Genomic DNA, 22563 nt, shown 5'->3' with positions numbered 1-22563 from the left:
ATTTGTCAGGCAGATGGCCTTCCAGGTTTTTACCTCCAGAAATGTGGTTTCTAGCATTACTGCCAGTTCTGTTGGTCCCAGCTTGTATAACCATCTGTATTAGTTCCACACTAAAAAATATCACTGAATTATAGGATATACTGTAGGTTGGTGGTATAGCTTAAAGGTCTGCTTTAGGATAATGGATGATTGATTTAAAGCTAGTCTCATTCCCAACTCGTCTGATAGTGACACTGTTCCGGATCCATTGACATCTCTTTTTAATGCAATGGGTACGCTTTAGCCACCAGCTTTAGCCTTAGCCCCTAGCTTTAGCCTCTAGTGTCACTAGGGGAAGAATTTATTTCAGTAGAAGGTCAGGGGTTGTCGGGAGGACGTCTTTGCATCGTCCTCCCGACATGTTGCAATAGTTATCTATTCTAAATGTATTCTAAATAAAAATTGTTTGCGCACGCAAAATTGAGATATGACAGAGATGCAATTCTGGAGATTAGCAAGCTTACCTTGAGCTCACTTATAGCTTTAGAGACTTTGATTTTTGGCCACGTCGAGACCCTGCCAAACACAGCTGGGAAGGCCGTGGGTGATCAGCACAGCCACGGAGAGAGCGGACATTCCCGACTCAACCCTCCAGCTTGCAACACACTCTACCGTGAACAACAGGCGGTGCTTGGATGTACAGGTAGTTGAAAGACACTGCCCGACTAGTATTGAACTGTTGGTGAAATGTAGACCCTTCTACCTCAGTGCAGTCTTTATACTGGCCGTTGTCCGATCGCATCTCAGCATTCTTCTACCCATCGTACAGACAACGCCTCAAGCGAGCCCCCCCAGTAAGTAAAACTGTTAAAGTGTGGAATGAAGAAACTGAACTGGTGCTTCAGCACTGCTTTGGGAGTGCAGACTGGGCATGTCTCTACTGTGGACTTAGAGGAATGTGTGTGTCCATTGCGACGGGCTACATCAGCATGTGTGAAGAAAAGTGTGCCCACAAAACGCTGCATGATTTACCTGAACCAAAAACCCTGGTTTAACGGGGAATTTCTGTCCATGCTACGTGCCCGCTGTACTGCATTTGCCTCAGGCAACACTGAGAACTACAAGAAGGTCAGATACGACCAGAGCTGATCCATCAGAGGAGCCAAGATACAGTACAAACAGAAGCTGGAGGGATTCTACTCCACCACAGTTTCCAGACGCATGTGGCAGGGCCTGCAACACATCACAGGCTACCAGCAGGGGAGCAGAGGGCGGGGGGGTCACAACCTGCCAGACTTAGATGAGTTGAATGAGGTCTATGCCCGCTTTCAGACCCTCAACACCAACCCATAGGGAGGGTTCTTGACAATGAAGCGCACACAGGACTCACGACTCATTGCGACAACAACAGAAGTTCATACGGTTCTGAAGAGAACAAACCCACAGAAGGAAGCTGGCCCAGACAACATCTCTGGGCGTACCCTCAGGGTCTGCTCATCACAGCTCGCTGCTTGCTGACATTTACAACATGTCACTAGCACAAGCTTGTGTGCGCATCTGCTTTAAGTCTACCACCATCGTGCCCCTCCCAAAGAAAAACACTGTAACCTGCCTGAATGACTATTGCCCCATGGCACTTACCCCAATAGTGATGAAGTGTTTTGAGAGAATATTCATGACCTACTGTTAGAAGAAAAACATATTTACGCTTAATCAGTTACTGTTTCCCTGTTATATTCAGACTTCTCATTGAACTGTCTCTGTTTAATCTTACACACAAACTTGGCATGTCTCCTGATAGCCATGAGACTGGGGAATCTGTATATCACTGTCTGAAAGAACGTGCAATTCCTTTGTTATCATACCATGTCGAGGCCGTTCTAAAGACAGCATGGGGGCATAAAGCCATGAAGACGTCATGTGGGCCTCTGTGTATTGGTAACCATAAGTATTTAAAAAGGTAGTGCTTCGCTCCTTCAGCGAGCAGACTTGGATATGCAATTAGTAAAGTAACACGTTGTATCTCTGTCTCCATGCTCCTTCCTTGCAACGAATAAATTTCCTGTTTAATGATTTTACAAACCCATCACCCACATCAAGAAGACCATCCCAGAGACCATAGACCCACTGCAGTTTCCATATTGCCAGAACCGGTCCACTGACGACGCGGTCAACAACGTCATCCACACAACCCTCACGCAAGGACAAAGTAAGGACACCTATGCAAGACTACTCTTCATAGACTGCACCTTATACACTCAGTAAAATCATGTACAGTACTATTGGCAGTAGATAGCACTACTGACTACTATGAGAAATACTCAAAACCTTCCCAAATCTGAAGGATAAAACACATCATTTTACAAATATGTCCCCTATAATTTGTGTTGATTATTTATTTAAATACACGTTGTACACATTTATATACATTCTTCAGCCATATAGCTAAATTGAAATAGACAGTCTCATGTGTCAAAGAATCAGAGTTCTGCTAACAAGGCAACTGTGGCTCAGTGGTGAGCATGGTCGTCCTTTAATCAAAGGATCGACGGTTTGATCCCCGCCAGCCCATGTTGATGTGTCCTCAAGCAAGATGCTTAAACCTAAATTGCTCCTGCCTACGGTGTATGAATGGTTGATGATACCGATATGGCACCTTGCATAGCAGCACCTCTCATTAGTGTTGTAAATGGGTGAACGATGTCATGTAGTGTTAAAGCGTCTTGAGTGGTCGAAAGACTCGAAAAGCGCCGTACAAGTACGAGTCCATTTACTAACAAATACAGGACTTCCACCCTGGAGACGGCCTTGCAAAACTAAAACTGTGCATTGACATTTTGGCACGAGCGTCATTAGTCACGCGAGTCACAAGAGTTGTTCATTATATGATTAGTTTGGGACTCACTTGTCAATAAAGTCGATACTGATGTGTCAACCACCCTCTTTTCCTAAACCTAACTAAGTGGTTTTGTTGCCTAAACCTAACTAAGCAGTTTTGTTGCCTAAACTTAACTAAGTGGTTTTGTTGTTTAAACTTAATCAAGTGGTTTTGTTGTCTAAACCAAACTTAGTGGTTTTGTTGCCTAAAACTAAATAAGTGGTTTTGTTGCCTGAACCTAACTTCCTATGAAGACAGCATGCTACATGCTAAACCGATGCTAGAGTTGTACATAGAGCCTTACAGTTTAGAAGAGTCAGACCACTGAACAGTACTTGACAAGTCGGGAGTGAGAGGGTGTTGCAACATCTGCACTCTGCTGATAACTGCCTTGTTTCTCAACAATCATGGTCTGGCTGACATCTCTGAACTTTTCTCTGCCTCCTGCTGATGGCACTGACTTTTTACTGCCTGTCTACATCTATTTTCCACTTCCTCTTGCTTGCGTGTGTCTGAATATCAACATGGAGAGGAAAATACGTTTTGCAAAAGAAAATATTTGCACTTTATGTTTCTGCAGTTTCTGAATCAAAAATACATTGCATGAATAATATTCCTTTCAGCCTTGTTTCACACTTGTGGAAAAACACATGTTGCTTTCCTCACTTACTGATTATTTTTTTTCCCTTTCCAAAGTTCATGATTCGAGAAGAAAGTGTCTTGTAACAAGTTCATTTCATAAGGTATTAGTTATTTGAACGATATAAGGCCAAGGCTGTTTTTCATCTGTTTATTCTAAAGGCTGACGCCAACCATGTGCGACTGAATTCCAGCTAACATGTGCTCGTCTTTGCTTAATTTATTTTGCTTTTCTCCTTTCTCAAAAGCGTGGTCACAACCAGAAGCAAAGACGTCTTCTTTCAGATTTTTGTTCGGCTCAGGAAAGGTTGATGTTATTGACCTTTTGGATTCTCACTCACACGGTCTGCACATGAAGAATATTCATGCATGTCTTTGACTGTGTGGCTTCACTGTATTACCACAGTGTCTGCTTCAAAGGATTTTTATTTTTACAGAAAAATGCTAATGTGCAGGCAACACTGGGGGTTGGATAAAGAAATGTGTAACACTCAGTGGCGGACTGTGGGTTTCAGACCTAGTAACGTATAGTCCACATCACGGGCGGACTGGGGGAGAAAAAAGTGTCCTTGGAGTAACTGTCAAAGTCCGACCCACTCAATACAAGGCGCGTTCATACATGTGTGGACAGCAGACACCCGACCAGCGGACCCTCCCCGGCCCTCACTTTTATTGCACCGCGAGGTTTCAATGACCCTTTGACTTGCGCGTTCGTTAGACTCCTTGGTCCGTGTTTCAAGACCGGTCGCGTGGGTTGCCGACATTGCCACAGACCCCTGATGCCCTTCATGTCGGCCGACCCCTGCCCTGGCAACCCAACGCTGTTGAGGCAAACTGAGGACCGTCCACCCCGGTTGAGTCGCGCCGTAAGCAGGAGGCCGCGTCCCTTTCCGGCGGGGAGAGAAGGCACCGCAAGCACAGTTTGCAGAATCAAACCATTAAATTATAGCCATTTTGAGTAAATGTTTATGAATAAATTGGTTCCACGGCCCCGGGAAGCGGTGAGGGCGCTCTGAAACACGCGGTTGGAGCCGATGTGCCAACTTCAGTCTGAGCCATTCAAAGCCGACCTACAGCTCATCGCGGCGCACCGCAGCGGAGGAAATGCACCTGGAGAGGGCCAGCACAGCAACAGCAAGGTGAGAGCCCAACCCTGTTAAGTCAACAACAATGCATGTTGTACAAATCAATCCAACAAAATCACAGCACTGACACCCGGCACGGTGCACAGACAAGACATTGCAGTTCAGCTGCGCCGGCGACAGCAGTGCACTTGGAGAAGCATCAGCAGTCACTGCAGCAGCAACAACAGCGATGTGGCTTGTTTATGAATAAATATGACTGCAAATGTAAAAAAAAAAAACGGTAACATCAGCATTTCACTCACCAGATGCGCATAACCCTGTTGAGGCAAACTGAGGTAAGTCTGTGAGAAAGTCTGTGAGAAATGGGTCATCAGTAAATCCTAAAGTTTGAGATCCTAGGTTCGAAACGCTCGCTCCACTGACCAATCACAGCGCATGTTAATGATCACACGGGCCATTATTTTTTATGTTTTATGTATTGTTAAACACATCATGACATTTTATATTCTATTATATTTATTTGTTAAAGATACAAAATTTCTTGTGAACAAAGAAATTTGTAACAAAAAGATTGACCAGTTATTTGTAACTGTTTGATAATAGTAAATATGTTTTTGTAATCAGCCTAAACACATAATTTGGATGGCTATTATATAGGTGGAAGTGATGAATATAATACTTATTTTTTATTTTAATAGATACCTAATACGTTGTCAATGGTTAATTGATTTGTGGTCCATGTACTATGCAATTTTTATAGAAGGTTTACAAAGATGTTCTTCTTTGGTAATAATTATGAAATACTTAATCAAGTCTAGAAACTCTAGAAACACGCATTTTCTTAGTAAAAATAATTATGTTGTATTACACCATCTAATGAAAAAATTATATATAAATACTATATTACATCCTTTCTAATAATTACAAATATGTTTAACAAACCAGTTGTTGTTTGTTAACAGACATAAATGTGCCATTAACCAAAGTTAAGAAAACTATACATTTACTATTCATTATTAATGTTTAATGGAAAGTAATACCAAAAAAGGTTATATTCATACCTATTCATATGTTTGAGCAATGAGAACAGAAAAAACCACACCCATGAAAAAAACCTACGGTCAACCTTTTGACCGATAACGGGAATATTGATATCATATTGTTCATGATCAATATTTAACCCCACCAGCAGACCGGATGATAACCAGGAATTTCAGATGAAATGGGATTATGTTGATATAAATAAAGTCTATATTTAGAAAAGGTTTGAGATTTAAGTTGAGTGTCCCCTGAGTCATCAATGCAACGTAAAGTACCCCGAGGGAAGCGCATACAACGGTCACCGACATTTCCAAACACACACCAATGGTACAAAGCTGAGTTTTACAACTGAATGCAACCTTTGCATAAAACAAATCAAATATCATTATAAAATAATAACTTATTCATTAAAAATAATGATTGCTTTTCCTTATCAGTGTACTGTTCTACAGTCGTTTTGTTCTTTTGTGCTGTTTAGGGGACTAGCTTCCAGGACTTTCGTAAACAGTACCATGACCTCGCTGTGACTCCATTCAGAAACACACTCCTGGCACTTAACTGAAGTGAGTTTCTTTTGAAGGTTGCATAGAGTTTCTTTGGTAAAATGCAGCATGAGTGAGCAGCTCTGTGTTGGAAGGCAAGTCCAATACTCTCTGGCCTAGATACAGTTCCAGGCTTTGGACCTGGCTGATTAGTGAGGTTGTATGGCAGGGGGTTGACTTTGTGTTCTACGACTCAGAGAGCTAAGTCTTTACAAGGCTGCGAGGCCACATACAGATGCATTCATGATTTGCTGCTGGGATAAACTTAAAAGCCTTGGTATTGTGACTGAGAAACTATTTCCTCACGATTAGGAGATATCTTGTAGAGGCGTGCTAATGGTGTGCCGTCCTATTCATAAATCATATGCAATTAAATGAACGCAGGTCCTTTATGGAACATCTCCCGGAATTGGTTATCTCAAGACAGCAGAATTGTCCAGGAAAAGTAGACATCCACAGACATGCTAGCAGCCCTCTGAAGCTGTACAAGGCACAGCAGTGCTTTGGGCTAATTGCTTACATCCGTGCACTAACACAGTCACACTGTAAATACTTAGAAGGCGGTGTTAACCACCACCTTTCACTGTTCTCTGGCTTAGTCCAATTGTCCAACGGCCTGTTATCTTTAAAAAAAAATTCCCATTGTTTCAAAAATACATAAGCTGATAACTAATAATCATACATAATAACGTCATCTGACCTTTCCAGGGGATGTTGTTGAGATGTCAACCTCATGGTGCCATTAGAAGGAAAATCACGGCATCACCAAAGTCAGTAGGATTCATCATCTGGGGAACATGAGCGCTGTACGTACTTTCATGGTAAACCATCCAATAATTGTTAAGACATTTCCGTCTGGAATGATGATGATGATGATGATGATGATGATGACTGCCATTGCAATCCATTACAGATTTCTTCTCACTCATCTTCTTCTCTACACAGGCGATTACGTTCAAGTGTAAGTGGATTCAATCAAGACAGATCTGAGGGGACAGAAACACGTTTGGAGCGCAAAATCATTTTAAATACCTGAAAGGCTCGTCAAGAATTCTTAAATTCTTGAAAAGACTATGACAATGTGCAGCACTCAGGTCCTTCAATCATACCCGTGATACATTTATATATGATTGGTATAGAGCACATTTGCATTAACTTTGTGTTCCATATAATATGATTGCTCCATCATAGCACACACTTAATACATTTATAAGAATATATTCTAATTCATTAACAGTTGGCGTCATGGCTATGTTTTGTAACTCTCTAACTGTAACTGTTAGCCCTCCTGACATTAACACTTCTTTTGTTGCACTAAGGCCTTGTTCAAGACTATGTTTATTTAGACTAGATTTATTTTAGAAGCTTACATCACATCTACATCTTCATAATCCTCCTGGATTGTTCCTCTTCTGCTGCTACTGCTTCAACATGTTTTTTTTTTTTTTTTTAAATATATGGGTCTAGTGTGTACTATGACACCCCCAGCACCCGTACTTCATGCAGCTATGTGATCACTTGCAAATAACAGTGTGCTTGGTCTGTCTTGAAGATCGGATTTGAGAAACAAATCTGATTTGCAGTCTGAAAGTAGCAGCCTTAGTCTGAAAGACATACATGTTTAAAGAGGCTTAGATCAACCCCTGAGAACCTGATCTCTATTCTATCCAGCAGCTAGTTGCTAACTGTGTCTGTCTGCAGTGGGGTGCTGCTGGACAGGACGTGAACAGTGGATATTAAGATATCTTATCTATCAAGATGTCATATATTATATATTGTTTTTCTAAAAACTGCAGCCTGCTGCAGTAGGAAACTGATGAGAACCAAAACAGTAAAGTGGGGTGGGCTAAAAGAGGCTAATGAACTCTGTCGAGCTGATGGAAACTGCAGAGATGCAGATTATACTTTGGGGATTCATCACAATAAACGACCATGTCATTTGAGCCATTCTTCATGAACATATTGACTAGTGCAGCTACAGAGGTTTAATCAGCTGTAGCTCTACTTTAATACACTGACGTCCCGGTGGCTCTTTATAATGCTGTGCAACCGACTGGATCAGTGAGCACAAGTACTCCATCAGAGCAAACTATTGGAAGTAGCCAAAGGCCAAACATTTTCAAGTAGTTCATTACAGCAATGAATGTTATTTACAAGCATGGAGTACATAACCAAATCAATAGCAGAAGACAAGAAGAAACTTTGATCTCATGGCCTGCTTCAACAGCACTGATTTGGGTTCATTGAAAGAAAATATATAATGTTATACTTTGTTACATTTTCATTTTTTATTAATTGATTAAATGGAGTGTTGCTGTATTATTCAGGCTGATATTTATACCAAAATAGACTACATTTCTTTTTTTTATTTTATTTGAATAAACCAAGCAACGCTATGTACAAATCAGACATTTGGCACCCAATGTAGCTTGAATGCTACGACCATTTGTTTGCTAACCACATTCTTCTGCACGTGTTGTGATTAGAATGTGAGATCAAATTAGCCAATATTTGATTATTTCACTTGTGACTGCGATTATTTCACAAAGCCAAATTCCTCACATGTGTAGCGTCCATGGCAATAAACCGTTCTTTTTCTGGGATTGGCATACAAATAAGGCTCAATTTGAGTTGTCAAAATGCAGACTATTTGGGTTTAACCCAGCTAAAAAACATTCGGGAAATCCCATAAGGACCTGATGGTATTCATCCCCAATAAGAAGGCCTTCACATTACCAACACAATAACATCACTACTATCCCACTGCAGCACTGAAATACAGTGTTATTGTTGACTTAAAAGTATAAATAATAAACCTCTTTAAAGTCAAATTAACAAATGACAAGTACAATTCAGCAAATTCATGGAGCTTGTTGCAGCAGAAAGGAGCCATTGGCACACTGATGTCCCTGTGCTATGACCCATTTGTTTCAGTACATAATGGATAAATGAGTCAATGAAGGTTTGTTTTGTATGAAAACAGCCCGAGATGAAACTGAGCACATTTGTATGCAACAGGAATACTGCCACACTGTAGAACCAATACCTTCTAAACCAATTGGATTCTGGCACTACGCCCCTGCAGCCTCCTTACACTTGAATGCTTGTTCTTGCTTGTGCCATGCGTCGCCTATTCATCTATTACTTCCATTCAAAGACTGCGATGCTCTCATTTAGCCACCAACGCTCGCTGGGGATTGTTCACTGATACCAAGTCACAAATGTATCTTTTCCAATGAATGTTAGCCTGCGTTCACTATTATTACAATGCCCTGGCTGTGTGTAAGTAGTGACTCACTGATAATGATTGTTTTATTGTAAAGCGTTCAAGACAATACCCCAATGTCCCCACATCCCAAGACAATTGCGTTATATGACTCGGTTACAGGTTTTGGAGTAAGATTTTGAGAAACTCTCTTTTGATTTGTATTTCAGGGATTCATATTATCTATTCAATTCAGTTTATTTTGTATAGCCCAGATTCACAAATTACTAATTTGCCTCAGAGGGCTTTACAATCTGTACAAATACGATACCCCTGACATATCTGAAGGTTGGGAGCAGAAACGAGAAATATATTAGGATTTATGGTGTAAATTCACATTTTATTTGTGTTTATATAGTGAAGCACTATTTGTGGGCATACTATTTTTAAATTAAATTATCTATTTATCTTGGAACAGGTGCATGTGCGGTTCGCTGCGTCTCAAGAACAAACACTGGCATAAGAAAGAGTGCAGGCAGCTTTGCCTTTCACTGGGGTTAACAGCTAAAACAGTTTAGCACGCTTGATACATGTCTGGAGTTTGAAGAGCTTGGCTCACTCATACTGACAAAATGTGTTGATCCATGACGGATGTGATCCCTCGGAAGGGAGTCAAGGTGACGAATTGTCACGCTTGCCATCTCCTTTTCAGACATAAGTTGTGTCAACTGTGAGTAATAAGAAGCCATAAAAATTGACATTTCATACATTTCAGTGAAAACAACAGCAGAAAAATAAATACTTTTACTCAGCTGCGATTCCAACTGTTTTCAGACAGAGCTCCCTCGAGTTCTTCAGTGTGATGAAGGGCACTACGGTTAGCGTGATTTACAATCCCACTTTAGGATAAGTGACATTTGATGGCATAAATATTAAGTAGAAGCGGATGCATACACCGATCATCAACAGCTAATAAACTAAAGCTTCATTTTCACAACCAATTTGACTCGCATATAATTGCAATCCATCATTTTGAGTCTTCGGGATCAATGGGCAGAACCGAGTAGTGATGTCGCCTAGTCGGCAGTAGGCGTGTCATTATGATAAATGGCTCAATCAGCTGAAGCTGAGGAGGCTATACCTTACGAGTCACACGCAGATCAGAAAAGTTGAGGGAGTTTTGGCCAGAACTTCACCCACTATCAGTTTGATAAATGCGCAGCCTGGAGGGAGGCATCACGTATTGAGAAGGAATTAAGAGTGAGGAAAAGAGTCTGCCCCGGGCAGCAGATTGTTTGATAGATAAAACTGATGCAAGTCTTTTGTTATAAATCTAAAAGAAAGGTTGAATCACACAGCATGTTACTACCAGTGTTGTGCATGCAACAGTGATCGCTGCTCATGTTTTTGGTGAGGGGGGAATTAATGACCGTGATATATAAGCACTGGTATTCACGGCAACCGAGGATTTATGGCAACTGGACCCCAACATGTCGGCAAGGTGATCGGTCCAATCTATCCACACCTCCAAAGCCGCGTTGCTCGTCGTAGCCCCGTAGGACCGCATTTCCAGAGACGGTGCCTTTTTGCTTACGGACACAGTTCTGTCCACTTGAATCATGTGCACCGTTTTTCATTTTGTGTTTCTGTGTGTAGGTTTTTAAGATTAATTGACAATTCAATGTGAACTAGAAAATGTTTGGGGTATTTGTGAATTTGTTGTAAAGTGCTACACTGATCCCAAACTGTTCAATACAGATTTGCTTCAACTCGAGAGGTGAGAAGCAACTATGTGTCCAAAAACCTTCTTCACCTTCAGTCACTTACAGGGACAAAGTGAAACTCCCACTAATTTAAAGCATCATACAGAGCTGCCAACTTTTTAATAAACCTTGGAGTGAGATTTTGTCGACGGGAGGGAGAGGGGGGGACGACAATGACAGATACGCGCCGGCGGACAGCTGTGTAGCGGGAGGGCATGACTTACGACCGTGACAGTCACGCTCAATGCATGACACTTCAGAGCCCTGATACCTTACTCTTTCTGCTCCACCTGAGTTTCTCCCGCGGCTGTGTCTTCTGTTGCTGACTTCGGGAGTCTTTGGGGTAAACAGGATGTCTATGCAGCGAACAGGTTTACAGATGCGCTCCTTAGCGCCATCTGTCGTCGGAGAGTTTGAAAAGGAACGAACGCGCCTCGGCCCAAAATCTGATTTTTTTATTTTTTTGCCGTGACAAATTGGTTATGTGGCGTGCTTACCGTTGGCAGAAATAATGAATATGTAAATCTTTGGAACGTTCACAAAAAAACCCCCAAAAAAAACACATTGGATTGGGATTGCATGTTAATGTTAGGAAACATTTGGTTTTGGAAGCAAAACTAATTGGTTAAGGTTAGAAAAAAGATCATTATTTGTGTTAAAATGAAAAAAACTAACATAGTGAAACCAACTTAACTACTTTTTAACATAACATCTCGTAACAGCGTTACGTAGCGTCTGTGTTTACTGCTGGTTTCACTGGGACATGAACAGCAGTGTTCTGGGTGAAAGTCCTGTGTTTGTTTGACCCATCCATACTGTGTGGACTCTCCTGCTTGATGCACTAGTTATTATACCACATAACTCAACATACAACATCACTTTCTCTGCACCTCACTCATTTAGAGGTCACTTCATCAGACTGAATGCAAAAACATTGAATATCAAAAAATCCGTAGATGCCACTATTTAACAAGGACCCAGGAAGTTTAGCGGCCGCGAGGCGTCAGCCAATGGGGATCGAGAAAATAAAATAAACTAAACTATTCAACAATATTATAACATTATGTTAGCATCACTGAGTTACATTGAAAATAACTGAAAACAATAAGCCCCCTAATGTTCTTTCTGGTGCTCTAAAAGGTGATATAAAACATGTACAACAATGATAAGTGTGTAGGTGTAAATGTTCAACATGTTTGTATTTATGGCCTTTAATTATACCCTATTCTCCTCATAACCATTTTGTTCAAGCTTCACTGCTAAAGCTGCTGAGAGGCAAAAAGCTATTGTGCACCTTAATGGTACAAATTAAAGAGAAAATTGCTGATAAAGCAGTGACATTCTTTAAAAATGTGCAGTTCTTTTAAGGTATTCCTATCAAAGGGTGTCAAAACAGACACAACACTCAGCAATTCGCAATAAGCGGACCGACATTAATGAGCTACTGCTCAGGAATCATCAAGCATCCTCATAATTACACTTTGCTCAGACTAATGAAAAAGAGACGGTTCTCGTGCTTTTATTTGGATAGGCTCACTTAATAAGAACAATTCACTCCAGAGATTAATTATGTATGGATTTAATTTGAACATCTAAACTTGCAATATTTGTTTTGCTGATGCAAATGCATAATGTGGAACTTCCACAACCTGCCTTGGACTCCCACCTCATCGCGGTCAGGCTCTCTGCAGACACTGAGCCTGTATAAGCTGAGCCTTCATTTCCAAACTACAAACAGAGTGACAGTCCAATTAATCCCAATAAACACAAGATAAACAAAACCAACAGCAGGGTGTATGATTCAGAAAAGCCATGTCATTCAGCAAATACATCCCCTGTCGGAGGAAAACACACACACACACACACACACAACTACCTCATGACTAGATGAATTACGCTTCAAAACTTCAAAGTATTTCTCCTCGCTATCAACAGCTCCCAACAGCTCCCAACAAGATGCCCTTGAGCAAGGCAGGTGAGCAGCAGCTGCTCAGGCAGTGGGTGAGATAAACTGCAGCTCCCAGGTGGGAAGGTATGTACAGAATGTGTATGACTGTGAAGCAGGGCAGCACTAAAAAAGAACATGCACACTCAGCAAATCTCTTCCTTGGAGGAAGAAAAGAGAGAGGGGGAAAAACATGGTAGATAAGGCTGATATTTGTTGTGCACTATATGCTAATTTTTCCCACTTTTCACAAGAAAACTATAAGAACTACCTGACAAGAGCACTGCTGCTACAATTCTGAAGAAATAGACTAGTTGTTTTTCTGGTAGAATGATGCTTCTCCTTCTTGCAAAGAATCACTAACTGACCACTTTCTGCCATCGTGCATCAGGCAGAAGGAAGGAAGAGCAGCGCAACTAAGAGGAATCCCTGGCGGTGTGGAAATAATGTATTTAATGTGAGCACAGCAGCACATACGACACAAGCGGCGATGGTCTGTGCACGTTATATGAACAATGGCAGTTTGGGGGTATTATCTAATCTCATTGGTCGACTTGTGTTAATGCAAATGTCTTCTGCGGCGTGTGAGTTCACTGTGTGGTAGCTGGTGCTGCCTCAACGCTGTTAATGCTTTGCTTGTGTTATGCTTGCATTTAATGAACAGGTGATGCGCAATTCTGGGCACCAAGACATCAGCTTGTTCTGTTACACAACTTGGAACAGTGGGCAACAGAAGACAGCTCCCCTTCAAAGTAAAGGTTGTGCTTTTTCCAAACATCTGTGCTCCGGCAAACAATTCATGGAAAGCGAAAATTAAAGAGACAAACAATCATTCTAAATAATGAACATCATATATAATAAAACCATATTTCTGCCACTTTCCCATAACTGCACCCTGTGGCAGACTGTTGTATTAAAAATGCTAATGAAGTAAAAGTTATTACAGTACACATTTAAATGAAGTTATTTTGTTATTATTTATTTGCATTACATTTTTAATTAAAAATGTGGTTTCATGACAGTTATAATTTGTCATGTTTCAATTGGACAATGGAACAAGCTGATGTTTTGGTGCCCAGAATTTCACACAACTTGTTCAATTAATGCGTCAATAACACGGACAACAACAAAGTGTACGCAGCATCAGTTATTGAACAACGCGTAACTTTCTTTTAAACATGGCCACAATAATTTTCCTACTTTAACTTGTTTTTTTTTAACCAGCCAGTAGTCGCTGGCGGTGGAGATGGTGGTGGACAACAGCGGTAGAGTTTTCTAAAGCATCACCGCCTGCCGTGGAAAAGATCTTCATCGGGCTTGTACGTGCATTTGTTTCGGGAGAAAGACCAGTCGACTCACCAAATATCAATGACACAACATCTTTCTTGCTTTTTTTTGACTGCAATGTAAATGGATCTGCGTCATTATTGTCGTACTAGAGGTCATGGAAATACAAAGTTGTTGTTTTTTTTCATTTGTAGGATTTACGACTGAACTTATACGACTGAACTTAATTCCCAAAATGTCAAACTATTCCTGTAACCTTTGTGAAACACTTTGGATGCTGGGAAACGCGTGTTGATCACGCCACAAACAGACTCTCTGGTCCGGTGATTCTTTCTTGCTTTCAGGTGACAACATGGACATGCAACAGACACAGTTTTCTAAGATGCGGATGCTCCACGTTGGAATCAAACAGGCATCTTGAAGCTGATTGGTGTTAATGACTTCCGTACCACCAAAGTCCCCATAGCAACTAAAACTGCAGCATATATATGTTCGTAGAACACTGAATAATGAATACATGTATTTGCATCACGGTTAATAAATTCCACATACATCACTTACATGTTGTTTGAGGTAAATCTGCACTGTAGGAGGTTCACATTGGGCAACACATGAGACAACAAGGAGAACCAACGTCAAAACATGCTTTATTAAGACATTTTATTCACCGCTGAACGGACAGATTGTAATTTTTTTATTGTCCTGTTCGTCTTCATATTCCGTTTCAGAGCGCTTCCCTTTGAGTTCCAGCCAACGTACGGCACATTTGCAATCAGTCTTGTGTTCAATTAAACCAAACTCTGGTTTGCCTTGCAGGGCCTATGATCTGCCAAATGACTTTTGCTCATGCCATCTGTTGAGGATTTGATGAGGGTTTCACATTAAATGATGTGGGCTTTTGTGATGTGCGTTTGTTGTCGGGCATTAATAACAAGGCAACAAGATAACCAGAAAGCCTCGTGCAATTATTATGGCTTACAATGCAAAACCAAGACGAGTAGTGTTACTAATTACTTTCCTCAAGGAGTGATAAGGAAGGTCATTCCGAACTTTTGTTTGGGGAAAAGTTACTTAGTTTCCCAGTCAGAACCCCAACACTGTGCAGGCTCAGGGATGACCGCAACCCGATGGAGACAAGGCCCTTCTGTTGGCCTGGTCTCAGAACGATAGACACGCCATTGATCTGTGCTGATTACAGAGGAACTACACCCATTTTCAAAAGCCATGCTTGTTATTCGCGTGGTCTAACAAGTGCAAAGACATTACAGGAGCATCTCTCTCCCAATTCCAAATCCACATCAGTGGGTACAAAATCTGGAACCTCTCCGAAGACCATGAATCGGGAAAGTTTCAGACCATTTGAACATAATTTCACTGCTAGACAACAGCTTGGCTCTGTGTTTACTTCCTGTTGTTTTCATTCCCTGCAACAGGAAATAAAGTGGGACACATTTGCGTGTATAACTGTGGTTCATAGTTGGCTCTGAGAGCCTCAGGGGAACGTGCCGGTACATGTTCTGTTTCACAACTGAGGAGAATTATATCCAGCACATTTGGGTATAAACAAGAAAATAAAATTAAAAAAACATTCGGTGTGTCCACAAAATCAGTCTCCCTCTATGAAGAAGCTCCAAACTTTACACCTGACGACATCACATGTCTGAGACTCTGGTGTCTGGCTTTGAGAGAAAGTAGGTCCCCTGAAGGCAATCTGACAAATTCATCAGCTCCGCAACAACTACGAGGCACCAGAGTCGGTCTGTCCTCCTCCATCCAGCTTAATGCGAGACGGCTCAGCCATTTGTGTGATTCAAGACGGCCACGTGCGCCACGTCGCCAATGAGGAACGCTCTTAACCTGTGAAACGCAGTTGTTTTGTGATATAAGTAAATTCTCTACAACTGTGGCCGACTTTCTCCAATGCAAACTGAATTACATGAAGATGGCTAATTGAAGGTGCCATCTTTAAACACTAAGTGATCACATGACGTGCATTTCAGCTTGAAAGGTTAAAGAGAGGCTTACAGGTCCCTCACAGAATGGTTTGCAGCTCTTGGAACACAAGGTACAGGTAAATGCCTCACACCCTCCCGTCAGATTCCTTCACATAATCTCCTTCACGTAATCCCTGTGAGGGGAGAAATCTTATTTCTCTCACTTCAGGTGCTCCGGGCACATATTTTCATTTTCAGATGTCGGTCTCGTATGAACTGATCTCAGGAATCGGGCTCTGATGTTTTCCCTGTCCGGAGCGTCTTCCTCTCTGTGTGAGGACGAGCAGCCTAGAGGTTAAAGGGCAGCGCAGGCTGCACACACACGGGTTGATACACAATGCTAAAACAGCACTCCAAACGCTCCACTGATCAACACATCTCGGTCGCTGAAACTACTTCATAACGGCCATGCGTCTTCATCTTTATCGATATCTGCTTCACTGTTGGGATCAATATTCTTTTTTTTTTTTCCAGGTGTCAGCTAGTAAAAAAAGATTTTACATTAATGCCTCAGACATATTGGTTGTATTGACAATACTGAGATTTAGAAAAACACTGAAGATGCTTTCGCTGTTCATGCATTTTTAATCCACTTAATTCACGGTAATATTTCTAAAGACTGACACTTTGACAAGTGTGTGAGGTGAAGGGAACTTTTTTCCTGCGTGTCGGAATACCCTCGGTAGGACTAAACCAGCACAAAGAAGCCTCTCCATGAACTTAAAACACAACTTCTCTTTCAGATGTCCCAACAGCCTCTCAGAGCCACACTGACGGATGAAGAAAGACAGAGAGTGTACCTCTCCACAGTGCACCACTCTGTGCTAACAGGAGCCGAGGAGCCACAGACAACACAGAGGAACGTAAACACAGACTCACGAAGAACAGAGACCGGGGAAAAGAAGAAGTCTTACCTGGGAACACAAGCGCAGCAAACACCCATGACAGGATGATGAAACATACCGAGTTATACATGCTTCCTAAACAGAGCTGATTCGGAGCTGCTCGACTGTTTTATACACTGTCTTTTTTTGTATCTTCCTACAACAGTGAGCTGTCCACTTTGTTGTTTTTCTCTCTCCCCTTCTCTCTCTCTCTCTCTCTCTCTGCCTTTTTCCTGGATGTCAGTTTGGATTCATCCACCACTTGCAGCGTTGAAGTGAAGATGCTTTAAATCCAGCGCAAGTAATAGCAGGCAGCACGCACACACAGAGGCTGACTCCTCACGCAGTATTCAAGCTCCCTCTCTTCCACGTACTACAGCACACAGAGGGACCAGCACTCTGCAAGGTTGGGGGGGGGGTGGAGGGGGGGAGGGCAGCTCTGCTCAGCCGGCATTGGCTGAAGCTTCCGTCGATCACCCCTGAACAGTCCTAGCTCTGTTTTTTTGTGTGTTTTTTTTTGGGGGGGGGGGGGGCTGCTCTGAATCCACAACCCTGCTTCCCTTTCTCTGCCCCCTGACAGAACTAGAGCAGGATTAACAAAGATGATGCGGGATTGCTCTCCAATAAAGACTAAATAAATAGAAGCCTCCTAATTAATGCAGAGGGTGATCTGGGATTGGGGCAATTTTCAGAAAAATCATCCCTTGATGTGATTTCTCGGTGTCGTCTGACATGTCCCGATTGTGCTTTAATGAGGAATTTTGATGCAGCGTTATGACAGCTGGAAGTGCACTACAGCACATGGATGTGTTCCTTTTTGGGGACTAGAGACACCGCTGGACAGAAAGAAACATAATGAGGTGACACTCAATGTGTGATGAGACTCGCTCTCAAATTCTCACTGCTGCTATTTCCAGTGAAGTCAATGGATTTGAGTTGTGATTCATTCTAAAAGCTGGGAGAAATTCACTGCCACAGAAGTGTTATATATGTTTGTGCTAAAATGTACTCATACTGTACAGGCTGGTTCGAAATGATGCAAAATGATGGTTTATTAAAAGAACGCATAAGAAACAAGTGTTCCGCTTTCTGCTCCGTGTTGATGAGTTTACAGACCATCTCGATCACTGCTTGGGAGATGTTCCCCATAAAGTTATGCTGTGTTTACACCGAACGTTTACCGTGTCAGTTTACTTGCTTGACAATAAAAGAGTGTTCACACTGAACGTGGCGCGTGGCTTATTGTCATGGTTTATCACTCTAAAAAGCGCAATCTTTTCCGCTATAGACTATGAAAGAAATGACCACTAGTTCTGCTTTATACTTGTTGTGGAAGTCACAAAAACGTCTGAACATCAAACGCCCTCCCGTTTGGGTTAAGAACACCACCCGTAGCCGCACACAGCTCGGTGAATTTCACCGACTCCTCCAGGAACTGTGTCTGACTTATCGTTACTTTACCGTTTACGCCATCCACCACGGAAATAACCAGTAGTTTTGCTTTATACTATAAATTTCACATACGTAAGAACATTAAACTCCATGGTGTCTGGGTTCATAATATTTTCCGTAGTCCCACAACAGCGTCTGAGTGACGGACGCTACCGGCGCTACTTCAGGGGGACCGGCAGCAGTTTGATTCAACAACGGCAGGACGGCCGTGGCGACGGAAATTTCAACTTGCACAAATTCGCCCCGCGTCCAACGCTCTGTTCGTCCAATCTCGCTGTTCGCGCCGACCTCAAACGCGTCTATTGGACCTGGTCAGACCTGGCATCAACATGTTGGACACACATTATATATCTTTATTTTGACACGATGTGGAAAAAGTTGCTGTATTCTTTTTGTTGCCTCCTAGGGAAATACTGTCGGTGAATTTAATTTCCCTCTGCTAAGCAGGGACGAAACGAAAACATTTCTGAGGCTTTTGTTCTGAAAAATGGAAAGTGTGAAGTTGTAATTTGCCGTTGACAAAGCCGCAGCAATAAAGAGTTACATTCATAAGTATGGGCTCAACGCATAACTCTCGGCTACAAAAGCTTACGTGATGTGAGAGTCCACCGGAGGTGAGAAAGGAATCGGAGCAAAAGGAGAGCTGCGGCTCTCATGACCCATTTCCCTGTTACGACCTTGTCGGGACGCATACTAAAGTCATGTGGTCCAATGCGTCCCTGGCCACATTGTTAAACTACTTGAATGATGGGCTCACTCTGGTTTACAGTTGTATTTAGTGCTGTTGTCTCAGAAGCCTGTTCATGCCGGGTATAAACAGTAACAGGACTTAAGAGCGATATACACTCTTGCAACGACAACTGCTGCTGGCCACGCAGTTGCATCGACGGCCTCGTTTTGGTTTATGGTTCTCGTGCCTTTTCCATACGCCAGAACAGTAGGCGGCGCAACGACCGTTTAGAGTCGACCTGCACACCGACGTTCACCGATATCTCCTTCCAGGAATTTACCGCCATCTGCGTGTCCTCATACTCCGTCAGACGGGTTATATAAATGCTCATATTTGCAGGACCTCTTCAGCCAAACGTTCTTCAACGGGATCCATTGTTCGTGTGTCTGCTATGGCTTTTAAAAATAGCGGTATTATGCTATGAAACCGGAAAAGCGAGACTCAGAAAGGACGTGGTTAGCGGACCAATCACAGTCTCGCGGGCTGCGAACGGCTTGCGTAGCTTTGTCGGATAGTCAGACATTTTGAGCGACGCACGCAAGAGGGCTGACGGGACTACGCAAGGAGCCCTTGTGGGTCTTGCCTGAGGTTAAATGACCCTGAAGAAGACATTGCAACAAAAGATGCACTAGATAAAAACAACTCAGAGGTGAGTCTTCTGTGGATCAGATGTGCTGTCTTACAGTATGTTTGGAGAAAAGGCTTAAATAATGAGAAGTGGTTGGTTGGCAAATGCACATCTTTAATCCCTCATCTCAGAGCACAGCCGCTTCCTTAGCTTTTTCAATGCTAAACATCTCCCACGCAGTGTAGGAGACAGTCCTCGATTGCACTGCAGGATTTGTAAGATTTATTGTATAAGATTTACCTTTTAGGTTATAGTGGAACATTTGGATTTTTCTTCACTACATTTCCATCACATTTATTAAAGGCTCTTGCTGTTAAAGTGAGTTCCTTAATAAGCGGAAAAAATCAGATTGAAAAGCACTGCAACATATTTCAAACCTCTTTGGAGTGCTGGACTTTGTAGAACAGTAAATGTACTAGAACTGGACAGGCTATCATTAAAGGACTCTCATGCAGGACCTGGTGGATGGGCATCGGTGTGGCACAGGAGAAAAAGCACTCACCCACCACCGCTGAGCCAGAGTATTAATCCTTGATAGTGGCGGTCCCAGCTGGGGCAGGTGCTTCAGTAAACAGCACTGGACCAGTTGGCAGTGGAAGCCAGTCAAGGGTCACGCTTGTGTTGCTTCACTGGCGACTTCTACTGGGTGGAGTTGATTCATTAGGGGATTGTGTGAAATCTCTGGTGAAGTTCCTCGACAGTAAGAGAAACAGTTATTCCATGTGTATTAAATGAAGCATGTGGCTATCTGCTTAATATATATATATATAAAGTATATATAGAAAAGAACATTAAGCTATGTTCTATTTTATTGGCTTCCCCTCAAGACCTCATGGAGCAGCGTGGGAACCTGCACCTTAAGCTCAGCAGCAGAGCGTACTCTATGCACTTTCATTATTGGTATACTTCAATTTCATCAAACCACAGTGAGGTTTGGCAATCCTCAAATGCTGTTTTTTTCCCATGGCAGACCCTTGAAAAAACTATTTCATTTAAGCGTGTCTTACTGAATTAATATATTTGTTTTAATTATTCCATTTTTGACCTCAGTGCTATTTCAGCTACTAATTGATACCAAGGACGACGCTGTAAGGAGTAAGTAAGGACACTGGCTCTGGCCATCTGGCTTTGAAGTTATCTGAAGGTACACTGGAACAAATTGCTGTAAAAATATTTTTTTTTCAATTTCCGAACAGTAATATATTGGTGTTCGTAACAGTTGAAAACAGTTAAATTTCGCAAAAGTTGACGCCTTGGAGGAATAAAAAATTTGCTACTGTCAAATTTTGCAGTATGCTACAGTATGTTTCCTTTTTTTAGTTGAAATCCGCCCTTTACTCTTCAACATTATTCATCTCTATACTCCTTATTCAGCACATAGTCAACGTAAAAACTGTGATTAGAAAGCCTTGTGATGTCATAAATCTATGATTTTTTTCAAGATGGAAGAATAATAAGAAGGTTGCATTTGAGAAAAAAAAATTTCAACAGACTCTTTAAATTAGTCCAGAATCTCGCGGCCTTTCTGGAGTTAACTTCTACACATCAAACTCATTCACGATTGAGAATGTATTGTTTTCACTTGACACTTCATTTGGATGTTCATCTGCATGAGAACAAAACAAAGATTCCAAAAAAAATACAAAGCAAGAACGTACTTTGAAGGGATCAATGTGTAAAAAAGAACACCTGCCTCTACGTTGCAGCGGCAGCCGCCGTAACATAAGCGCCTCTGTGTATGTCAAGTTCTAGGACAGCTGTAAAACCAAGTGGAAACCAAGTGGAAATCTATGTGGATCTCCCAGTGAAGACGCTCACCTGTCTGAATGCTGTGAGTGCACAGGAAGGTTGGAAGAGATAACGTCGATATGAGTGGGTAATGTCAGGCATTAATGTGAAGAAGACTGTGGCGGGTCGGTCTGCGCTGTAAATATTAATATGTAGGAGCACAGCATCTTCCCCACCGGGTTATTATAGCTCAAAATTATTAGCAGTAAACAAAACTCAGGTGATTTCACAGATACTAATTCTATAGAATTTTACAAAAACACCCTTATAAGGAAAATTCCACTTCAGAAACTCTTACAAAACACCAAACACTCTAGTTTGATTCATCCATCTTAAAACAATACCTTTTTTGTGCAACATTTCTGAAAACTTTCCATATTAAAAAAAATATTGTGTCAATAATCCACTGGGGAAGTTTCATTGACATATCTATTAGTTCAATTGTTTACCCTCTCAAACCTTCCTGTATAGAGACAAGAACAGACGTAGAGTGAGTCAATGAGCACTCAGAGCTCACTGATCACTGCGCAAATAACACGGCTGGGACTATAAATCGTTCAAAGCAGGTTGATTGTTATGCACGGCAAAAAAAAATGAATGAATTAACAACACACTGATCTGATGTCTCAAACAACAACATGTCAAGACCTCAGGTTCTTGATAGTATTATCAATAACCATCATGTCAATACAGAAGTTCATAGAGACCATGTTGAGCCCGATT

At 41.8% G+C, this 22563-nt stretch overlaps 1 protein-coding gene across 1 annotated transcript in view; it reads right to left on the bottom strand.

Annotated features, from left to right (window-relative positions):
• Nucleotides 1-17598, bottom strand: part of opcml (opioid binding protein/cell adhesion molecule-like) — a 274800-nt gene extending 257202 nt beyond the window's left edge. Inside the window, exon 1 of the mRNA XM_068600340.1 lies at nucleotides 17273-17598. Coding sequence (XP_068456441.1) covers nucleotides 17273-17333 — 61 coding nt within the window. The 5' untranslated portion in view covers nucleotides 17334-17598. The remainder of the gene's footprint in view (nucleotides 1-17272) is intronic.
• Between the last annotated feature and the right edge of the window lie 4965 nt (nucleotides 17599-22563).

Source organism: Clinocottus analis, unplaced genomic scaffold (assembly GCF_023055335.1).
Source record: "Clinocottus analis isolate CAN_PGR_092001 unplaced genomic scaffold, fCliAna1.0.p SCAF_5, whole genome shotgun sequence".
Classification (NCBI taxonomy): domain Eukaryota; kingdom Metazoa; phylum Chordata; class Actinopteri; order Perciformes; family Cottidae; genus Clinocottus; species Clinocottus analis.
This window is presented reverse-complemented; position numbering and strand designations above follow the sequence as displayed.